This window comes from Miniopterus schreibersii, assembly GCF_964146895.1.
Source record: "Miniopterus schreibersii genome assembly, chromosome: 8".
Classification (NCBI taxonomy): domain Eukaryota; kingdom Metazoa; phylum Chordata; class Mammalia; order Chiroptera; family Miniopteridae; genus Miniopterus; species Miniopterus schreibersii.
The window spans coordinates 33,468,586-33,485,425 of NC_138109.1; the positions used below are offsets into that span (position 1 = coordinate 33,468,586).

The following is a 16,840-nucleotide window of genomic DNA, read 5'->3' on the forward strand; positions in this document are numbered from 1 at the left end:
GGACTGTGGTGTAGCTGATGGCGGAGGAGCCTGGGCCGGGGTGAGACGGCTTCCTGCAGAGGCAACTTGGAAAACCTATTTAGGTCTAGGAGTAGCAATTAAAAAAAGAATCAGAGCACTTCCCCAGAGACAATAATAAAAGTTTATCTAGCTCTTACATTTCTAGAGCATTTTTCCACCCACCCTCTCATTTGTTGCTTACCTGGCCTGTGGTAGATTCTCAGTAAATGTTGGGTCTCGGCTTCCTCCCCCTATAAGGTAAAAAGTAAATGGATAATAATTAACAATTTGTTGATAAGAAAACTGTAACCCATGGAGGGGAAGTGATATGTCCAATGTCATACATCAAGTTAGTCTCAGAAGAGGTGGGACAAGAAATCAGCTTTCCTGGGTCCACACAAGGGGTTGCCTGGGGCTAAGGTCTGCTCCAGAGCGCCCCCTAGTGGCTTGGTCCTCTTCCTGTCCGCAGATACTTTACCATCAGACCTTGGATGCCCTGCAGACACTACTCAACGCTCTCTTTGTTGAGGACCCCACTCCTTCCGGGCTGAGGAGCATTTTGGAGGTGTGGGGACAGGAAGGAGAGGAAGGGTAGAGGGGAAAGCAGAATTGGCCCAGGAGGGGGAGTATGGAGGGAAGCTAGACCCAGGAGTGATTTGACTGCAGGATGTCATCTTGTGCCAGTGTTCTGCTTCCCTGTCTTTTACAGGTCCTGTCCCACACTCCTGCCCCTTCACTCTCTCCCTATCCCCCATACTCCTGCTGTAGTTGCCCCCATATTTTTGCTCTCTTCATTCTTGCCCCCGTCTTTCTCTTTTATCCTCATGACTCTCCATCTTTCGTCTCTCTCTTCAATGAGCATCCTCCCTCTGGTCTTTCAGCCCTATCCTCAGCTTCTGGACCCCCGTGACTCCTTATGCTTTAAGAAGAGGAGGACTGTGGGGAGCGGCCTTAATGCCTTCCCCAGAAGCTGATCAGTGAAGGCTGACCTGCCCATCCAGGCAGCAGAGGCTGGCAGCCAGCCTGTAGCTCTGAGTCTTGCCCTTGTCCTCACAGCCCCTGGGGCCCTGGATGAACTCTGGAAAGGCCCATGAGCGAGCACGCGCTGTGAAGAGCAATGTCTCTCTGTTGAACCACACACTTCTCACCCTGCCTTTCTTTGTGAGTGTCCCCTGGGAGGTAGGTAAGCCACTCCTAGGGAGAATCTTCCCAACTCTGAAGGTGCCTGTTCATCTGTCCAGAGATTCCCAGGTGGTCCTTACCATCTTCAGAGGGCTCTGCTGTCAGGGACCGATATTCCAGCTCTGTTCACATTTACTGTATAGCATTATTGAACCTATGCAACTCAATCCTTAAGATTACAACACAAACAGATGTCTTCGGGATTCCCCTCACTGGGGCTTCTGCTGGGGAGACTCATACTTCGCATCGGGGATCCTGATGAGGACATTGGCCGGGAGGCTTTGGATGGTATCACCATCCTCTATACCATCTTGGAGCTCCAAAAACGTAAGTCTGGAGCACCTCTGAAGCAAGGCTTCTGAGCAGGTGTTCAGCCAGGGACCTGACTGGAGTTTTAGCAACAAGGCACTGGTGGGAGGTAGTGGAGACCAGCAAAGGGTCTGATGGGGTCTGCAGAGGTACAAAGACTTAGTCCCCACAGGACCAGGGGACAAACACTATAAACAAACCTATTTTGATTTAAGCACTCCTTCTATCTAAGCTTTTCCTCATCCTTCCGAGTTTAATTTGTGACTCTCATTTTCACATTCCCACGCAGCAATGTATACCCAGGCATGAGAGCCCTAATCTCTTGTTTCTTGGTCTATCTTTCCCACTAGACTATAACCCCATTTGAGCAAGGCTGTGTCTTGTTCACCACTGAATCCCCAAGGGCTAGCCATGGGCCTGGCACCTGGTGGGTACTCGGTGAATATTGAGTGAGTGAACATAAAACATTCTATCTTAGAATTGGGAGCGGTTAAAACCTGTAGGTGGAGAACATCCCTGGATTCGGCTTCAGGGAGCTAGTGATGTGGAATGGGCTGACTCAGGCACCCAGATGGCACTGTACCTAGAGGTGCACAGTATCACCTGTTCCTTGCACCCTTCTTTTTTCCATAGTCCCAACACTGCCCCAAACCAAGGGACCTTGGCATGTTGTTTAAACTTCCCTGGCTCTGGAGGCAGAGTGACCTAGGTACAAGACCTGGTTCTAGCCCTTCCTAGATGTGTGGCCTCACACAAGTTACTTTTCTTGTCCAGGCCTAGATTTCCTCATTTGTAGAAAAAGGATTCAATAGGGTATAACTCACAAGATTTTTGAAAGATGAAATGAGATCATATATGTAAAGAGACCAGCTCAGTATCACACATTATAGGCACTTGTCAAATAGAGTTTCCTTTCCCCCATGCCTACAAGAATGATATTAGTTTCAGCCTTTTGGGATCTGTCTGGTGTCCCTGCTTTGCTTGACCTCTAGCATTTGGGACAAAGATTTGGCCCCTGGGTGATTTCCCCTGCTGCCCAGGAACCACTCAGACCTCCTGCGTGATGGGTGAAAGTGGTATAAGTCATGCTAACCATCAGCCTTAGGGTCAGGAATAGCATAGACCAAAATAGTATTGCTAGATTTAGCAAATAAAAGTATAAGACACCCAGTTAAATGTGGGTTTCAGATAAACAATGAACAATTTGATGGAAAGTATATTTGAGACATTCTTTCACTAAAAATTATTTGCTTACCTAAAATTCACATTTAACTGGGCATCCTGGGTTTTATCTGGCAGTGAGGCCAAACGCATGCTGTTAGATTCTCCAGGAGCAAAGTGGTTTGTCCAGGCCCCCTAACTGTAGGAAGCAGCAAAGCTAGGATATGAATCTGCGTTTGCTTGATTCCAGGTCCAAGCTCCTTCCTTTTACAAAAAACCCACACACTTGGTCCATGTGGTCACTTCACCCTGATGGACCCCTCTTATGCCCATGTCTTGTTTATGCTGGGGGATCCAGGTAGGACCCAGGCCAGGCCACAGTAAGGGCTTAGGAAATACACCTGATATTGTGTTTCCTTCAATAGAAAACACAGGGCCATCATGTGCCAGAGACTATTCTAGGCCTTGAGACATAGCAGTGAAGACATAAATATAAAATTAATTAATAAACGGCTCCTCCCTGTTGAGTTTACCTTCTTGTTGTCAGAAGACAACAGAATAAAAAAAGTAATACATATATGAAGTCAGATGATGATAAAAAAAGCAGAAAAGGGGGGTTGGGAATGCCAGGGGTAGGGAGATTGCCAATTAAAAGAGGTATTGCCACACACCCACCAGAATGGCAAAAAAGGAACATTCTGACAGTGCCACATGCTGGTGAGACGTGAAGCCACGGGAACTCTCAGGCACTGCTGGTGGGAGCATGTGGTCCCCACTGTGGAAAACTGTTTGTCAGTCTCCCCTGAAGCTGAACCTATGCTTGCCCCAAGACAGTGAGATTTCTCTCCTAGCTATCCAATGTAACAAATGTGTACATATATTCACCAAAAGGCCGGGGCTAGACATACTAGATTGTTTATGGAGCACAATGCATAAGAGCTGGAAACAACCCAAGTGTCCATCTGAAGTAGAACAGATGCATAAATTGTGGTATATTCATACCATGGAAAATTGTGCAGCACCAAGAAAGAATGAAGCAATGCTGCTTTCAACAGCATCGGTGAATCTCACCCACATGATGCTGAGTGAAAGCCAGACACCAAGGATAACATAACATATGAGTCCATTCATAGAAGTCCAACAGCAAGGATATCTAATAGTGTTTACCCCGGGTGGGGGAAGGGGAGAGAGGACTGGAAGGGGGCCTAAGAGGGGCTTCTGAGGTGCTGATCATGTTCTGTTTCTTAACCTAAGGTCCAGTTAGATGGATAGGTTGGGCATTTGAAAATTTATTAAGCTGGTTACCTATGACTTACGCACTTCCTACATCTCTGTTTAACAGAAGTTTTAAAGAAAGGGTGGTTGGGCCTCACTGAGAAGGTCCTCTTCTTGCAGGAGCCAGAGATACAAAAGAGACAGACAAGAAGGAGCTGTATGAGAGCAACAAGCGTTTCCTGGGGCCCTACAACCCTGTCAGCCCATGCCAGAACATTCTGCGTGTGATCGCGGTGACCGCTCGCTGCCCCTCAGCCCTGGGCCTTCCCGGGGATAGGGAAAAGGGCAGTGCCAGCCTGCCCAATGCCTTCTCCACCCCTTCCATGTTTCCAGGCTCAAGCCCCCTTACAGGAAGCCTTCCCTGACCACGTGGGCCATCCTGAGTCCCACAACCCGTCTGGTCTGTGCCACAGCGTGTGGGCCATGTCACCCAGCTCGGGGGCCATGTCACCCTGGTTTTGCAGCTCCTCCTGAGTTTGGGCCCTCCCTGCTGACCTCCATGTGTATCTGGCAGCATCTGTGCATCTGTGTACGGCTTGCTCAGGGGCTGTCCATGTGTGCCAGCATCTCCGTGCCTTTGTTTCAGGAATTTGGAGACTTCCTGGGGCCCCAGCAGGTGAAGGACCTGTTGCTAGCAGCCCTGGAAGGGCTGAAAGGCGGCTTGGAGGCAGAGGCCAGAGGCAAGGACTCGGGGGAGATGATGCAGCTGGCGTCGGAGGTGATGCTCAGCTCGGTGCTGGAGTGGTACCGCCACAGAGCGCTGGAGGTGGTAAGGCGCCTGGGAGCAGGGGCTGAGCTGGGAGACCCCACAGGGCCTGCTCATCCCTTAGTAGGGCAGGGTGGTGGCGGCTGAGTTCTAGGTACTCCCAACTTGAGGCGAGAAAGAACTCACCCATCCAGTGTGGGGTGGAGGTGGCAGTGAAGACAACATTGGTCATTTTCGGGGAAGGAGCAGGCACTCTGCCCCCCTTCCCATTTCTCTCCTGTGTGCCCTCTCTCCCCTGTCACTCTACCCTATCACTCCTCTCCTCCCATTTCCCTGTCCCTATGTCTCCCTGCCTTCTCCACGGGCCCTGCTGTACCCCAGATCCCGGAAATCATGCAGGCCATCTATGCGCAGCTGAGCAACATCCAGGAGCCACGGGCCCGTGAGGTAGCCCTGCTGCCTGTCTCTATCCTGGCCAGTTCCTTTATGACCGAGGTCATTGTGGCCCTGCTCATGTGCCCCCTCCCACTGGACAGGTACCAAGTGAGGGGGGTTGTCAGCCACTACATCTCAGAGGGTCAAAGCAGCCCCACCCTGGTCTGGGACTCTCCTTCCACCCAGAGGAGCCCCTTGCCCTCCGAGATGGCCCCTCTTCCATGATCTGTGGTGCATTGGCAACCACTGAGCACTTCCCAAGCACTGCTAGTTGTCTTTGTTCAGCATTAATAGTGCAATATTCCCATTCTACAGATGAGGAAACTGAGGCTCAGGGGAAGTTTCTTACACTAGGCATCCACTGAGCCAGCAACAGAATAAGGAGCTAAACTCAGATCTGACCAACTCTAAGCCCAGAGCTCTTTAATGATGCCACAGAAAGGAGGCCTGAGTGACAGTCCTGACTCAGCCTTCAGCCGCTGGGTGGTCTTGGGCAGCCTGCTTGTGCTCTCTGGGCTTCAGTTTTCTCCCATAGGCAAAAGGAGGAAGTAACCCCTGTATTCCTGCTCCAGATAGTGGTTGTGACAAGTAATGCAGCTAGTGTGCTGAGTTCCTGCCTGGTCCTGGGCCCTGTGCAGGATGTACAATGCTCTCAGCCTTCAGGGAGCAGGTGGTCTGATGGGTGGAGGTGTCTTGTGGGCAGGAGAGACCAGTCTGACTGCTCCAGTCTCCCAGCCCAGGGATTGCTCCCACACCTTTGGATGACTAAAACAAGGCAGAAAGTGTGTGGTCCGCATTTTAACAAATTTGGTTGAGAATGAACATAAAAGAATTGTGCCGAGCTATACAAATGGGGTGTGCTTCTAATAAGAGTTGGCTTTATTCATAGAAACCAAGGACATGGGTGGTGAGGGCTGGGGTGACACATCTCTGCTCTCCCACCTGCAAGAATTTAACTCTTCTGACTATACTGCCCACCAAAGGGCATTCTTCTTGGAGCCACTAAAGATTCAGACTCACAAGGCTCCTGGGGCTACACTTGATATCAGAGTCCTTCAGGATATAGGACTGGACAGTGTCAGGGGCTCCTCTTTGCAGGAGACCTTGCAGCAGCTCATGAAGCCAGCCAGCCAGAGCTGGAACAAAATTTAAGGAGGCCCTCACTCTCAGGTGCCATGCCTGCACTTGTATGAGCCTGAGAGTGAGAGACTCCTTAAATTTTGTGCCTTGGATGCTACACTTTCCTCACCCTACTCTTGGCCCTGGGTCCAAGGGTTGGTCTCTTGGACCTCTAAGGTGAAAGGTGCAGGAGCTTCCCTGGCTTAAATGGCTCAGACCTCATAGGAACTAGTTTTTTTTATAACAAATAACTCTATAGACTTGCTTTCAGGGTCCCCACAGGAACAAGCCGAGTCACAAGAGTCCCTGCACCCCAGGAAGCTCAACACTACAGCATCCCCTTCGGTTCTTATACTTAATTTATGGTTCCTCCCAGCCCAGATGCAATTTACCAATTGGGTCATTTTTACCATAAGCAATGTTGCCTAGCAACATAGTTGACATACTATCTTTATCACGTTTCCAGGGAAACGGAGCTGGAAAGTTAATGGCAGGTTCAAACTTCAAATGCTCATGCAGAAGGGGGAAAGGGTTGGGTTAACCCTATAGTGCACTGGCCTCTCAGCGCTTTCAACTCCCCACAAATAGGAGTGCCTGGGGCTTGTGCTGCCTGGCACAGGTGCCTTCACCTGCCTGGTGTACTGCCTTCTAAGGCACAGGAGCAGGGGCTCCTTGATATTATGTGACAAATGCAGCATCCAGGCCCCAAAGGGCTCCTTGGCATAGGGGAAGGAGCACAGGCTTCGGAGACATCAGTCCTGGTCACTTCTTTACAATACAACTCATCAGCTGTGTAGTCTTGGGCTCCTGCAAAGAGGAGCCCCTGACACTGCCCTGCCCTATATCCTAAACGACTCTGATGTCAAGTGTGGCCCCAGCAGTCTTGTGAGTTTGAATGTTTAGTCCCTCTGAGCCTCAACTCTGCATCTATGAAATGGGAATAACAATGCACCTTGAGGGTCATTGTGAGAATTCAGTGACCTTGAAGGTCTTAATATCTAGTTCACACCTGTATCCCAGAGATTTGCTTAGTGCCTGGCAAAGAGCAGATGCTCAATATTTGCTGAAGTAATAAATTGTATGTAAAGGACCTGGCATAATACCTGGGAAATAGGGTTTTCTATCACTGTTAGCCCCCTGCTTATAGGGAGTGTTTTCAGGACCATTCCAGAAATTTGCTGGCATGCCCATGGATACCACTGGGAGGAAGGGTGGCTCCTCCTGCCCTGGTCCCCACTAACTATTCCACGCCTGACCTCCCAGCAATGGAGCAGAGATGTGGAGGCAGCTGTTACTGCGCAAGCCCAGCTGCGATGTCCGGGACCTCCTGGACCTGCTCCTGACCAGTCTGAAGGAGAAGCCTGTCACCAAGAAGGGCAGGGCCTCCATCGTGCCCCTAGCGGTGAGACCTGTCTGCCTGTCCCCCTTTTCCTCCCCCTCCTGCTAAGCTCAACACACCCAGCTTCTAGTGCCTGCTCTGCTAGCAGCTAGTTGTGTGGCCTTGGGCAGGTCTCTGTCTCTGGGCTCTTGACTGTGATCCACTGATAACAGCTCTGCTACTTACAGTTACACCAGCAGCCTGGAGTACTAAAAACAAAATGACCTGGGATTCACAAACCTGAATCTGAGAACTGGCTTTGCCATGCTACTTTTCTGTGACCTGAGCAAGTTACTTCACCTCTCTGAGGCTCAGTCTCTACATCTGTAAATGGAAAGAATAGTATCTATCTTGTATGGTGGTTGTGAAGACTAAATAACTCATTTCTTCATTTAGGTGGCACAAAATATTTAATTGCTTCTTGCTGCTAGGCTCAGAGCTCAGCCCTGGGAACACAGAGGGAAAGGGCTCTGACTGCAGGAAGGTAGCTGGTTGGAGAAACAATTTCTCTCTGCCTCTATCACCGCCACTCTGGTCCAAGCCAGCTGGATAATAGCCCCACTCATCTCCTTGCTTCCACTCCTGCCCCTCCAATCTGTACCGCAGCCGAAAACTCTGAGAAATGCACATCTGCTCTTCTCAAGCCCCTCAATGGCTTCCCATTGCCCTTGAGTGTAACTCAGTTCTCCTACCTGTGCTGTAAGGCCCTGCACCCCTTGCTGTCTTCACCACACTCCGTGGTCCTCTTGCTCGCTTGGCTCCAGCCTCACTGGTCTTTGTCAGAATGTTATACATGCCATGCTAATTTCTGTCACAGGGCCTTTGCACATGTTGTTCCCTCAGCCTAGACTACTCTCCACCAAGTTAATTTCGATTCATCCCCTTACCTCTCAAGTATCACCTCCTCAGGGAAGCCTTCCTTGATCTCCCTGACAAGATCAAATCTGTGCATGTTATACTTTGCTTCACATACTTTATCTTGGGAGAATTTGCGCAGTTGTGATTTGACAATAGTTGGAAGGGGGGCCATTCGATTAATGTATGAGATGCATGAAGACAGAGCCTTGAGCCTGTTTTGCTCACCATGATATCCCCAATGTCTGTTACACCTGGCACATAGTAGATATTAAAAAAAAATTGAACCAATATATTCAACAAATATTTATTGAGCACCTACTATGTGCCAGGCACACTCATAAGTTCTGGGGATTCAGTGGAGAGCAAGACATTCTGATGGAGGGAAGCAATGATATGGGGAATGGATGAGCGGGTGGCATTATCTTTTACAGAGAAAGATACTACTGCTCAGCAATAGTCCATGTCTCACCCCAGGTCACACAGTGGTGGTGCCAGGACTCAAACCCAGATCTCCTATCTCCAAACCCTGTGCTTCACCACCAGTCTCTCCCCCAGCACTGAGTTCTATGAATAGGTACCAGCACCCATGCCTTCCCTGCTTTGGGCATTTCTCCACCTCTCCTCCAACCAGTGTGTACTAGTGTACTCTTCAGCCACTCATTCGAGCTTCTTGTTCAACAAGCATAGTTTGAGCACAGATACAGCCTGGACTGATTTTCATCCTGTGGTATTGATAAACCATTTGAGCAAGAGTAAGCCAAGAGGAGAGCCCTATGGCACATCACTAGAGACTTTTCTCTACACCACAGTTTTGTTTGAATACAGTCATTAGTGTCACGCTGCTGAAAAGTGCAAAGGCTTTGAGGCCAAGAGGCTTGTCTTAGCTCTGCCACTGCTGCTTTATATAACCTTGGTTAGGCTTTCACCTTCATATTTAAATCTGTAAAATGGGTAGTAATAACTCCTGCCTGTCTGTCTGTCTTGTTAAGAAGAGTGGGGTGGTATATGTGAAAGGGTTTCTTAAGCTGTGAGTTACAAATAAGTGCCATTTATTGTTCTCACCCAGCCCACATTATGTCCTTTATTTCCATGGGAACAAGCCACGGGTTCTTTCACTTCAAAATTAAATGGCCAGCTGCGTGGGGTTTTGATTGCACAGATTTCAACCATTTCTTTTTCTTTAAAAAAAAAAACAGTTTATTGATTTTTAGAGGGAGAGAGAGAGAGAGAAATATCAATGTAAGAGTGCAACATCCATCGGCTGCCTCCTTCAGGCCGCCTACAGGGGATTGAGCCTGAAACCCGGGCACATGCCCTTGACTGGAAATCGAACTGGCAACCTCCTTCCTGGTGCATGGGGAGACACCCAACCGACTGAGCCACACCAGCCAGGGCTCCACCATTTCTTTAGAAAGCATCCTCCCTTCTCCCCCATTTAATCCCCACTGTACCTGTGGGGTCGGCTACAAGAGGCCTAGTAACCTCACTTTATGGGGGATGAAACTGAAGCCCAAGAGGGGACTGGTGGAGCCAGAATGAGCCATCGGGTCCTGTGACCCCAGCACATCACCGGCCCTCCCCGCCCCCCCAATGTCCTGCAAGTTAGAGAGGGTGAGCCAAGGGTGAGGGGTGGGCCCAGGCCAGGCCCAGAGTAGACTGGTAGGAGAAGTTGGGAGGTGAGTGCAAATTGGGTTCTTGGGAACCTGGTGGGCCAAATGCCAACAAAGCCAAGTTCCCAGGACTTGGGAGGCAGATAGGTGTGGAGTGAGAGAGTCCAGGGTTGGTCCTCCCTGGCTCCTGCTCAAGGCTAGAGTTTGTTTCTTTTGGCTGCTGGCCACATGGGGAGGTAGCAAGGGCAGCCTAGTTTAATGGCTGGTGCTCCCTTGCGGTCTGGTCTGGGGGGTGGATCTGGGCTCTCCCAGGCTGGGCCAGAGTAGAGCAAAGATCCAGGTCTGACCTCCTAGAGAAGCAGTCCATCCCCTGCCTGCCAGGGATGCTGCGACGATGGGCAGGACTTCCCACCAGCCTCTCCTCTGCCCCCAGGCAGCCAGCGGCCTGTGTGAGCTCCTGTCGGTCAACAGCTGCCTGGGCCGCGTGAGGCGCATCTACCCGCAGCTGCTCCTGGCCCTGCTCGTTCAGGTCCATTACCACATTGGCCTCAACGTGCCTTCCCGCAAGGATGCCAAGAAGGACGCACAGCGCTCCATCTTCCTGCCTGTGCGGTATGCTCCTGCTGACCCTGGCTCAGGGAAGGCCACCAGCAAGGGCCCTTCTGAAAGTCTTTAGGGCAATTGATCAATAGAAATCAGCTGCGCGACTAGGAGAGCAAACAGAAGCACACTTTTGTGAAAGCCAGTGATTTGTCCAGCTAGTATTTGAGAGCACCTGCTGTGCCAGACTCTGGCCACAAGAGAGAATTAGCTCTCCCCACGGGGCTCACCATGTCATTTCCTCCTCTCTCTCCAGAGAAATTATTTGTCTTAGGTTTGTATCCAAGTTCCAACCATCCAATTTTAAACTATTATTCAGAATAGGTAATATATGGCAAAAATCTCAAAAGACATTAAGAGTGAGCTTCCTTTTCTCCCCTTACCCCAGTTACCCCCCCCAGAAGGATGGAGCCCTTCCATGCCCTTCCAGAGGCGGTGTGTGCGCAGATGAGCACGCGTGTTTATTTCAGTGGAACTGTGAACCTAACACAGCTATACATCTCTGCTTTTAGCATATGATATCCGTGTCTTGGATATCATTACATATACAGCTGCTCATTATTTTTAACAGTCACATAATATTCCTGTGTATAAAATTTCAATGTACCATAATTTATTTCACCAAGGTCCTCTTGATTTGGGCACTTTGCAGCCCTTTGCAATTACAAACAATGCTGCAGTGAGATTGCTTGTTACACACATGCGACTGTATCTATAGGAGGAACTCCTGACCATAGAATGGCTGCATCAGAGGGTTTCTGCACCTAAGTATTACGGTGGAACAGGAATATGTGGGGGAAAGAGTTCTTCACCATGAAGTGATGAAAGCGGAAATGGAATACATCCTAAAGCACCAAATTTGCCAAACTGCCACCCACAGAGGGCGCTGCCACCAGTAGCATATGAGTGTCCATTTCCTCACACTTTGCCAGCACAATGTAGTATAAAATGTTTTCACCTTTGCCAATCTGAAAACTGGAAAAAATGGTATTTTGCTGTAATTTTAGTTTACACTTTTCTTATCATGAGTGAGGTTGAGGTTGAAATGCTATTTGTGTTTTCTTTTCTGTGAGCCACCTGCTCTTGTTCTTTGCCCAATTTTATATAGGACTGTTGGGAAGCTTTCTTAATTATCTGTAAAAGCTCTTTATATATTAAGGACATTACTCTTTGTCATTTATATTCTAGTTTGTCACTTGACCTGCAACTATTTTATTGGTGGTTGTTGTTTTTTCCATTCAGAAATTTTAAATTAATGTAGTTCGGTTTGTCAATTTTTTCCTTTTTTGGCTTCTATTGTGTATTATGCTCACAAAGGTGCACTTGGAGGGGCAGAGGGCAAGCAGTTGTGTAGCTGGCCTTGGATTCGAGTCCTGGTTCCCTCACTTAGTGCTTTGTACTTTGGGTAAACCAATTTAACTTCTTGGTGGCTTAGTTCCCTTGCCTATGAAACGGAGTCAGTGATTTCTACCTGCCCGGTATGTTGCAAGGATTATATCAGATCGTATCACAGCATGACATTGGTACTCGCTCCCCAGGCACTCACAGGTGTCACCCCTGACTCAGAAAGCTGGTGGGCTCAGGGGAAAACAGAACCAGTGGAGGGGGTGCTGGAGGAAGAAGAGGACCACGCCATGGGAAAGTTCTCGGCTGTTGAGTGAAGGGTGCGACCTCCTGACGTGGAGGGCTTCACTCAGCTGGCACTCGCACAGGGAGCTGGAAGGGAGCCTGAATGTTCACCCTCATCTCTGTCGCACAGGAAGCAGCTTTAGAGAGAGAAAAAACAGAGGTGGGCAAGTGCGACACTGGAGGGAACCAGAAAAGCCATGAGGTGGTACCTGGGGGTAGTGGGCTGAATGGTGGCCCCTAAAAGACATGTCTACCCAGGACCTATGGCTGTGATCTTATTTGGGAAAAGAGTCTTTGAAGATATAATTAAGGATCTTGCGATGAGATCATCCTGGACTAACCAGGTAGGCCCTAAGTCCAATGACAAATGTCCTTTAAGAAGAGGAGAAGACACACAGGGGAAGGCCACGTGAGGAGAGGCAGAGATCGGAGTGATGCAGCCACAGGCCCAGGAACAGCACGGGCCTCCGGAAGCAGGAAGGGGCAAGGATGGATTCTCCTAGACTTGCAGAGCCCTGCTGACAACTGGATTTTGGGCTTCTGGTGTTCAGAACTGTGAGAGAATAAATTCCCATTCTTTTAAGCCACCACGTATGTGGTAGTTTGTTAGGGCAGCCACAAGAAACTAAGACGCTGGGGTGTGGAAGCCGAGTGGGTCATCGGTGATGGAATGGGAACTGCAGATGAGACTGCCAAGTGCACAGAGATTGTCGCACCTTCCGTGAGGAGAGTGGCGGAGGCGATGAGCGTGGATGCCAGCCCTGTCACATGGACTTGGGTTTGAAGGGAGGGGGTCCTGCTGGACTGGACCCCACAGATAAACAGCCTGATCATACATCCCATGAAGTCCGGCTTCTGTGCCCTGCAGCAGCCTCGGGCTTTGAAGTAGCTCCATGTTGAATCCTTGTCAGGGACTGGGCAAACCTTGCTCCACTTTGCTGGGAAAAGCTGAGAACCTTCCAGGCAGGTGAAGCTTGCAGAGCTTGGGGAGCCAAAGGAAATGTACCTCCTTCCCCGCAGCTTCCTCCCAACGGTAGACCTCTGCCTTTTTACAAAGCAGCGCAGGCTGGCCTTTGGGAGTGAGATGGGAAGAAGGGAGATGAGGAGGGTCAATTCATTAAACTTTGGAGCCTTACTGAGGAAGTGGTGAAATGGGAGAAGACAAATGACAAATGATGCAGCTCTTTGCTCAGAGCTTTGGCCTAGATGTACATTCTTTTGGCCGCACAGATGAGGACCAGCAGCCTGGATAAAAGCTGTGACTGTCTGAAGCCTCAAAGTCAGGTTGTTTCCTGTGGAGCTCCTGGGCCCTGAGCTCAACGCTGTCCCCAACCCCATCAATGAGAAGGTGACCGACTGCCCCTGGAGATGGAGACACCCTGGAGGGGAGGGTGGTCAAGTCATAGCAGAGAGCATACGCAGGTGGCTCATCCTGTTTTAGTTAAAGGTGCTAATGCCTGAAATGGAAGATATAACCTTCCTTCTCTGAACAAAAATGTGAACATCTCAGCTGAGCCATTCAGCCAGTGCTGGGAGTTGCTGGGGCGAGGGAGGAGGGTGGATGGGAGAGTGAGGAGGGGGAGCCCTGGGCTCTTAGGGTGGACAACACCTGGAGCCTGCCTCCCTCTGTCCTTTCCTCTGTGTGTGTGTGCATGTGCATGTATGTGTGCGCATGTGTGTGTGTGTGTAACTACACTCGGAGGTGTTGCTGCTGAGGGGCTGTTGTGAGCACATGTTTTAAAGCATCTGCACAAAGTTTGCATGATTCTGAATGTTCCGGACTCAGGAGAAACTTGAAATTTCACATTGGACTAATATTCATTACAAAACCAAAAACATGAAAATTGAGCCAATTCCTGAACATTACCTGAGTTCCAAAATGCTCTGATGCTCTGTCTTGGATCATGAGAACCACCAGCTCCCAGCATCATCTTAGGTGCATCCACGTAACTGCGTCATAAACTCTTAAAGCAAGGGCTTGGGTTTCCAGAAAACACTGTAAACTTTATTCCACACACTGTCAGTTTTCTTTTTAATAAAGGTTTATACACACATGCACACATAAATGTATATATATATCCATACTTATACACACACACATATACATATACATATCCAATATACATCGGTGAACACCCAGCACTGTGCCAGGCGTGCAGTAGGATGACAGTCCCTGGCAGCGCCCTCCTCCTGCTCGCTCAGAGCAGGGCTTCTCAAGCTCACCCAGGGGCTTCAGAAGCACAGAGGCCGGGGGCCCAGTCTGGTCAGTCCCAGGTTGTACATGCTCCCTGGGGACTTTTGTTGTGCGTCTAGGTTTGGGACTCACTAATGAAGTATCCTGAGTGGACGAAGGACTCGAGGTTGGACGGGAGACTGTGTCCAAATGAGCAGAAAGGACTGCCCCAGCCATGGGCTTGATAGGGGGTGGAGGGCGAGCGTGTGGCAGGACTGGGAGGCTTCCAGTAAAGAAGCTCAGGGGAAAAGGGAGGGTAAAGCACTGGCTCCAAAGGGAGGAAATTTTGCTTCTGTTTACTCTTGCTCTCAAAGCTAATGATTATTAAAAAGCCACTCTTTGTGGGTACACTGAACACCACTCGCTAACAGGTAGCATCAAATGGGAGCTGACGGTGGGAGAGGCCTGCGTGGAGGGAGGTACAGCCTGTGGGGGGCGGGGCAACATGAGGTCTCAGCCCCCTTGTCTTGGCAGCTGGGTGGTCAAAGTGGTGAAAACCCTGCTGCTGAAGATGGGCTGCTCATACGAGGCCACCTTTCTGGATGAGCAGGGCGGCTGGGAGCTCATGGGGCAGGCGGAGAACCACCACCGAGGAGTGTCCCTGCTGGCAAGGTGAGGCCAGGGACCGTGGGGCAGGGGTCCGAGGGAAGGGAGAGACCTCAGCATCTTCAGAGAGACTTGGGTTTGCATCCCTCAGTCTATCCTGTCTTTCCTGAAACCAGCGGAGTATCGTCTACCTCGGCGGGTAGGCGACACAGATGTGAGAGACGGCCCACGCCCTACGGAGGCGAAGTGTGGTTATCACAGTGCCTGGCAACCGCAGAGCGCTTCGATGATTTATGAAGAGCTTTTCCCACTGCAGTCTGAGTGTAGTTCCCACACTAGAGCAGAAATGATGGGATGGCTGAACAGTTCAGAGTGTGGCCTCGGAGTCCACATTTACTGAGCACTTACTGTGCTTAAGGCACCATGCAAAGGGCTGTATATGTGTGGATTATTCCATTTAATTCTCACCATGACTGATGAAATATCACTATTATTGTCCCAGTGTTACCCAGGAGGAAACGGAGTAGCAGAGAAGTTAGGTGACTTGCCAAAGTCACACAGCCAGTGGTGGGGCCACGATCTGAACCCAGGCTGTCTTACTGCAGACTCTGCATGGCTGCCACACTCTCTGGATTCACTGATGAATGGAGTGTAGTGCAGTGGTCCTCAGACTGGAGCGAGCATCACAATTCTCCAGGGGCTTGTTGGAGAATCACTGACTTGTACAATGAACAAGGCAGCTGGAGTGGAGAGCCCTGGGTTGGGGCTCCAGCCCTGCCATTTTCCCAGCTCGGTGACCCTGGGCAGGTTACACTTGGAGCCTCTGTCTCCTTATCTGTGAAAATAAGATCCTGTCCAGGTGGAAAATCTTGGGAACGCAGGAACCCAGGGGACCCTCCCTGTCTTGGCCATAGTTTTGAGCCTCATGGCCAGGCTCCCACCCAGCAGGTCCCCCTGGGGCTGGCGAGCTGAGGGACTGCTGCCCCTTCCCCACCCCAGGGCCATGGTGCGCTACTCCTGCCAGGAGCTGTGCCGCATCCTCTACCTGCTCATCCCGCTCCTGGAGCGAGGCGACGAGAAGCACAAGATCACTGCCACGGCCTTCTTCGTGGAGGTACCAACCGGGCACTGGGTGCAGGGTGGGAGCGGCTCCCAGGCCTTCCCCTGAGCATAGGCCTCAGTTCACATTACTGGCCTTTTCTCCTGTGCAAACAGCACTTAACAGTTTACAGTCTTTCGTGAGCACGATTCCTCTTGAATATGAATAGCTCCCTCTTCCCTCCTTTGCTCCTCCTCTCTCCACTCCTTCACCCCATTCCACTCTTCTCAGACCCCTTCGTGCCCCAGGCAACCACTATTCTTTGCCGGGCACTTGTGTGTGCCAGGCGCCAGAATGGAGATACAAATATAAATTTGACTCTGCCCTGCTCTCAATGAATTCTTGGCGCAACAGAGGAGGCAGAGGACAGCTCTGTTATAACATGGGTGTCATAGAGTGATGTGTGTTTACCAGGCTGTGGTGGGAGAACAGGGGACTTGAGGTGGTGGGGAGCATCAGGGAGGGCTTCCTGGAGTAAGTGACATCTAAGCTGAGTGTGTGTGTGGGGGGGGGGTACTGGGAGGGGTTGTTATGGAAAGATGAGCCAGGAAATTGATAGGGTCAGACCCAGGAGATGAGACTCACCTATAATAACAGAACATTTACTGAGCACTTACTGTTTCCCAGGCACATTCTAAGAGCTTCACACATATTGATTCATGTAATGCTCACACAGTCCTATGATGCAGGTACTATTCTA

The 16,840-nt window shown here is 50.2% G+C and overlaps 1 protein-coding gene across 1 annotated transcript in view; it reads left to right on the forward strand.

The window, feature by feature from the left end:
• The window catches only part of MROH7 (maestro heat like repeat family member 7), a gene marked incomplete at its 5' end in the record, with an annotated part of 36,554 nt that overhangs the window by 9,665 nt on the left and 10,049 nt on the right, over nt 1-16,840 (forward strand). Inside the window, 10 exons of the mRNA XM_081145093.1 lie at nt 470-565; nt 1,057-1,161; nt 1,374-1,509; nt 4,048-4,160; nt 4,514-4,696; nt 5,015-5,169; nt 7,451-7,589; nt 10,467-10,645; nt 14,970-15,107; nt 16,041-16,155. Coding sequence (XP_081001219.1) covers nt 470-565; nt 1,057-1,161; nt 1,374-1,509; nt 4,048-4,160; nt 4,514-4,696; nt 5,015-5,169; nt 7,451-7,589; nt 10,467-10,645; nt 14,970-15,107; nt 16,041-16,155 — 1,359 coding nt within the window. The remainder of the gene's footprint in view (nt 1-469; nt 566-1,056; nt 1,162-1,373; nt 1,510-4,047; nt 4,161-4,513; nt 4,697-5,014; nt 5,170-7,450; nt 7,590-10,466; nt 10,646-14,969; nt 15,108-16,040; nt 16,156-16,840) is intronic.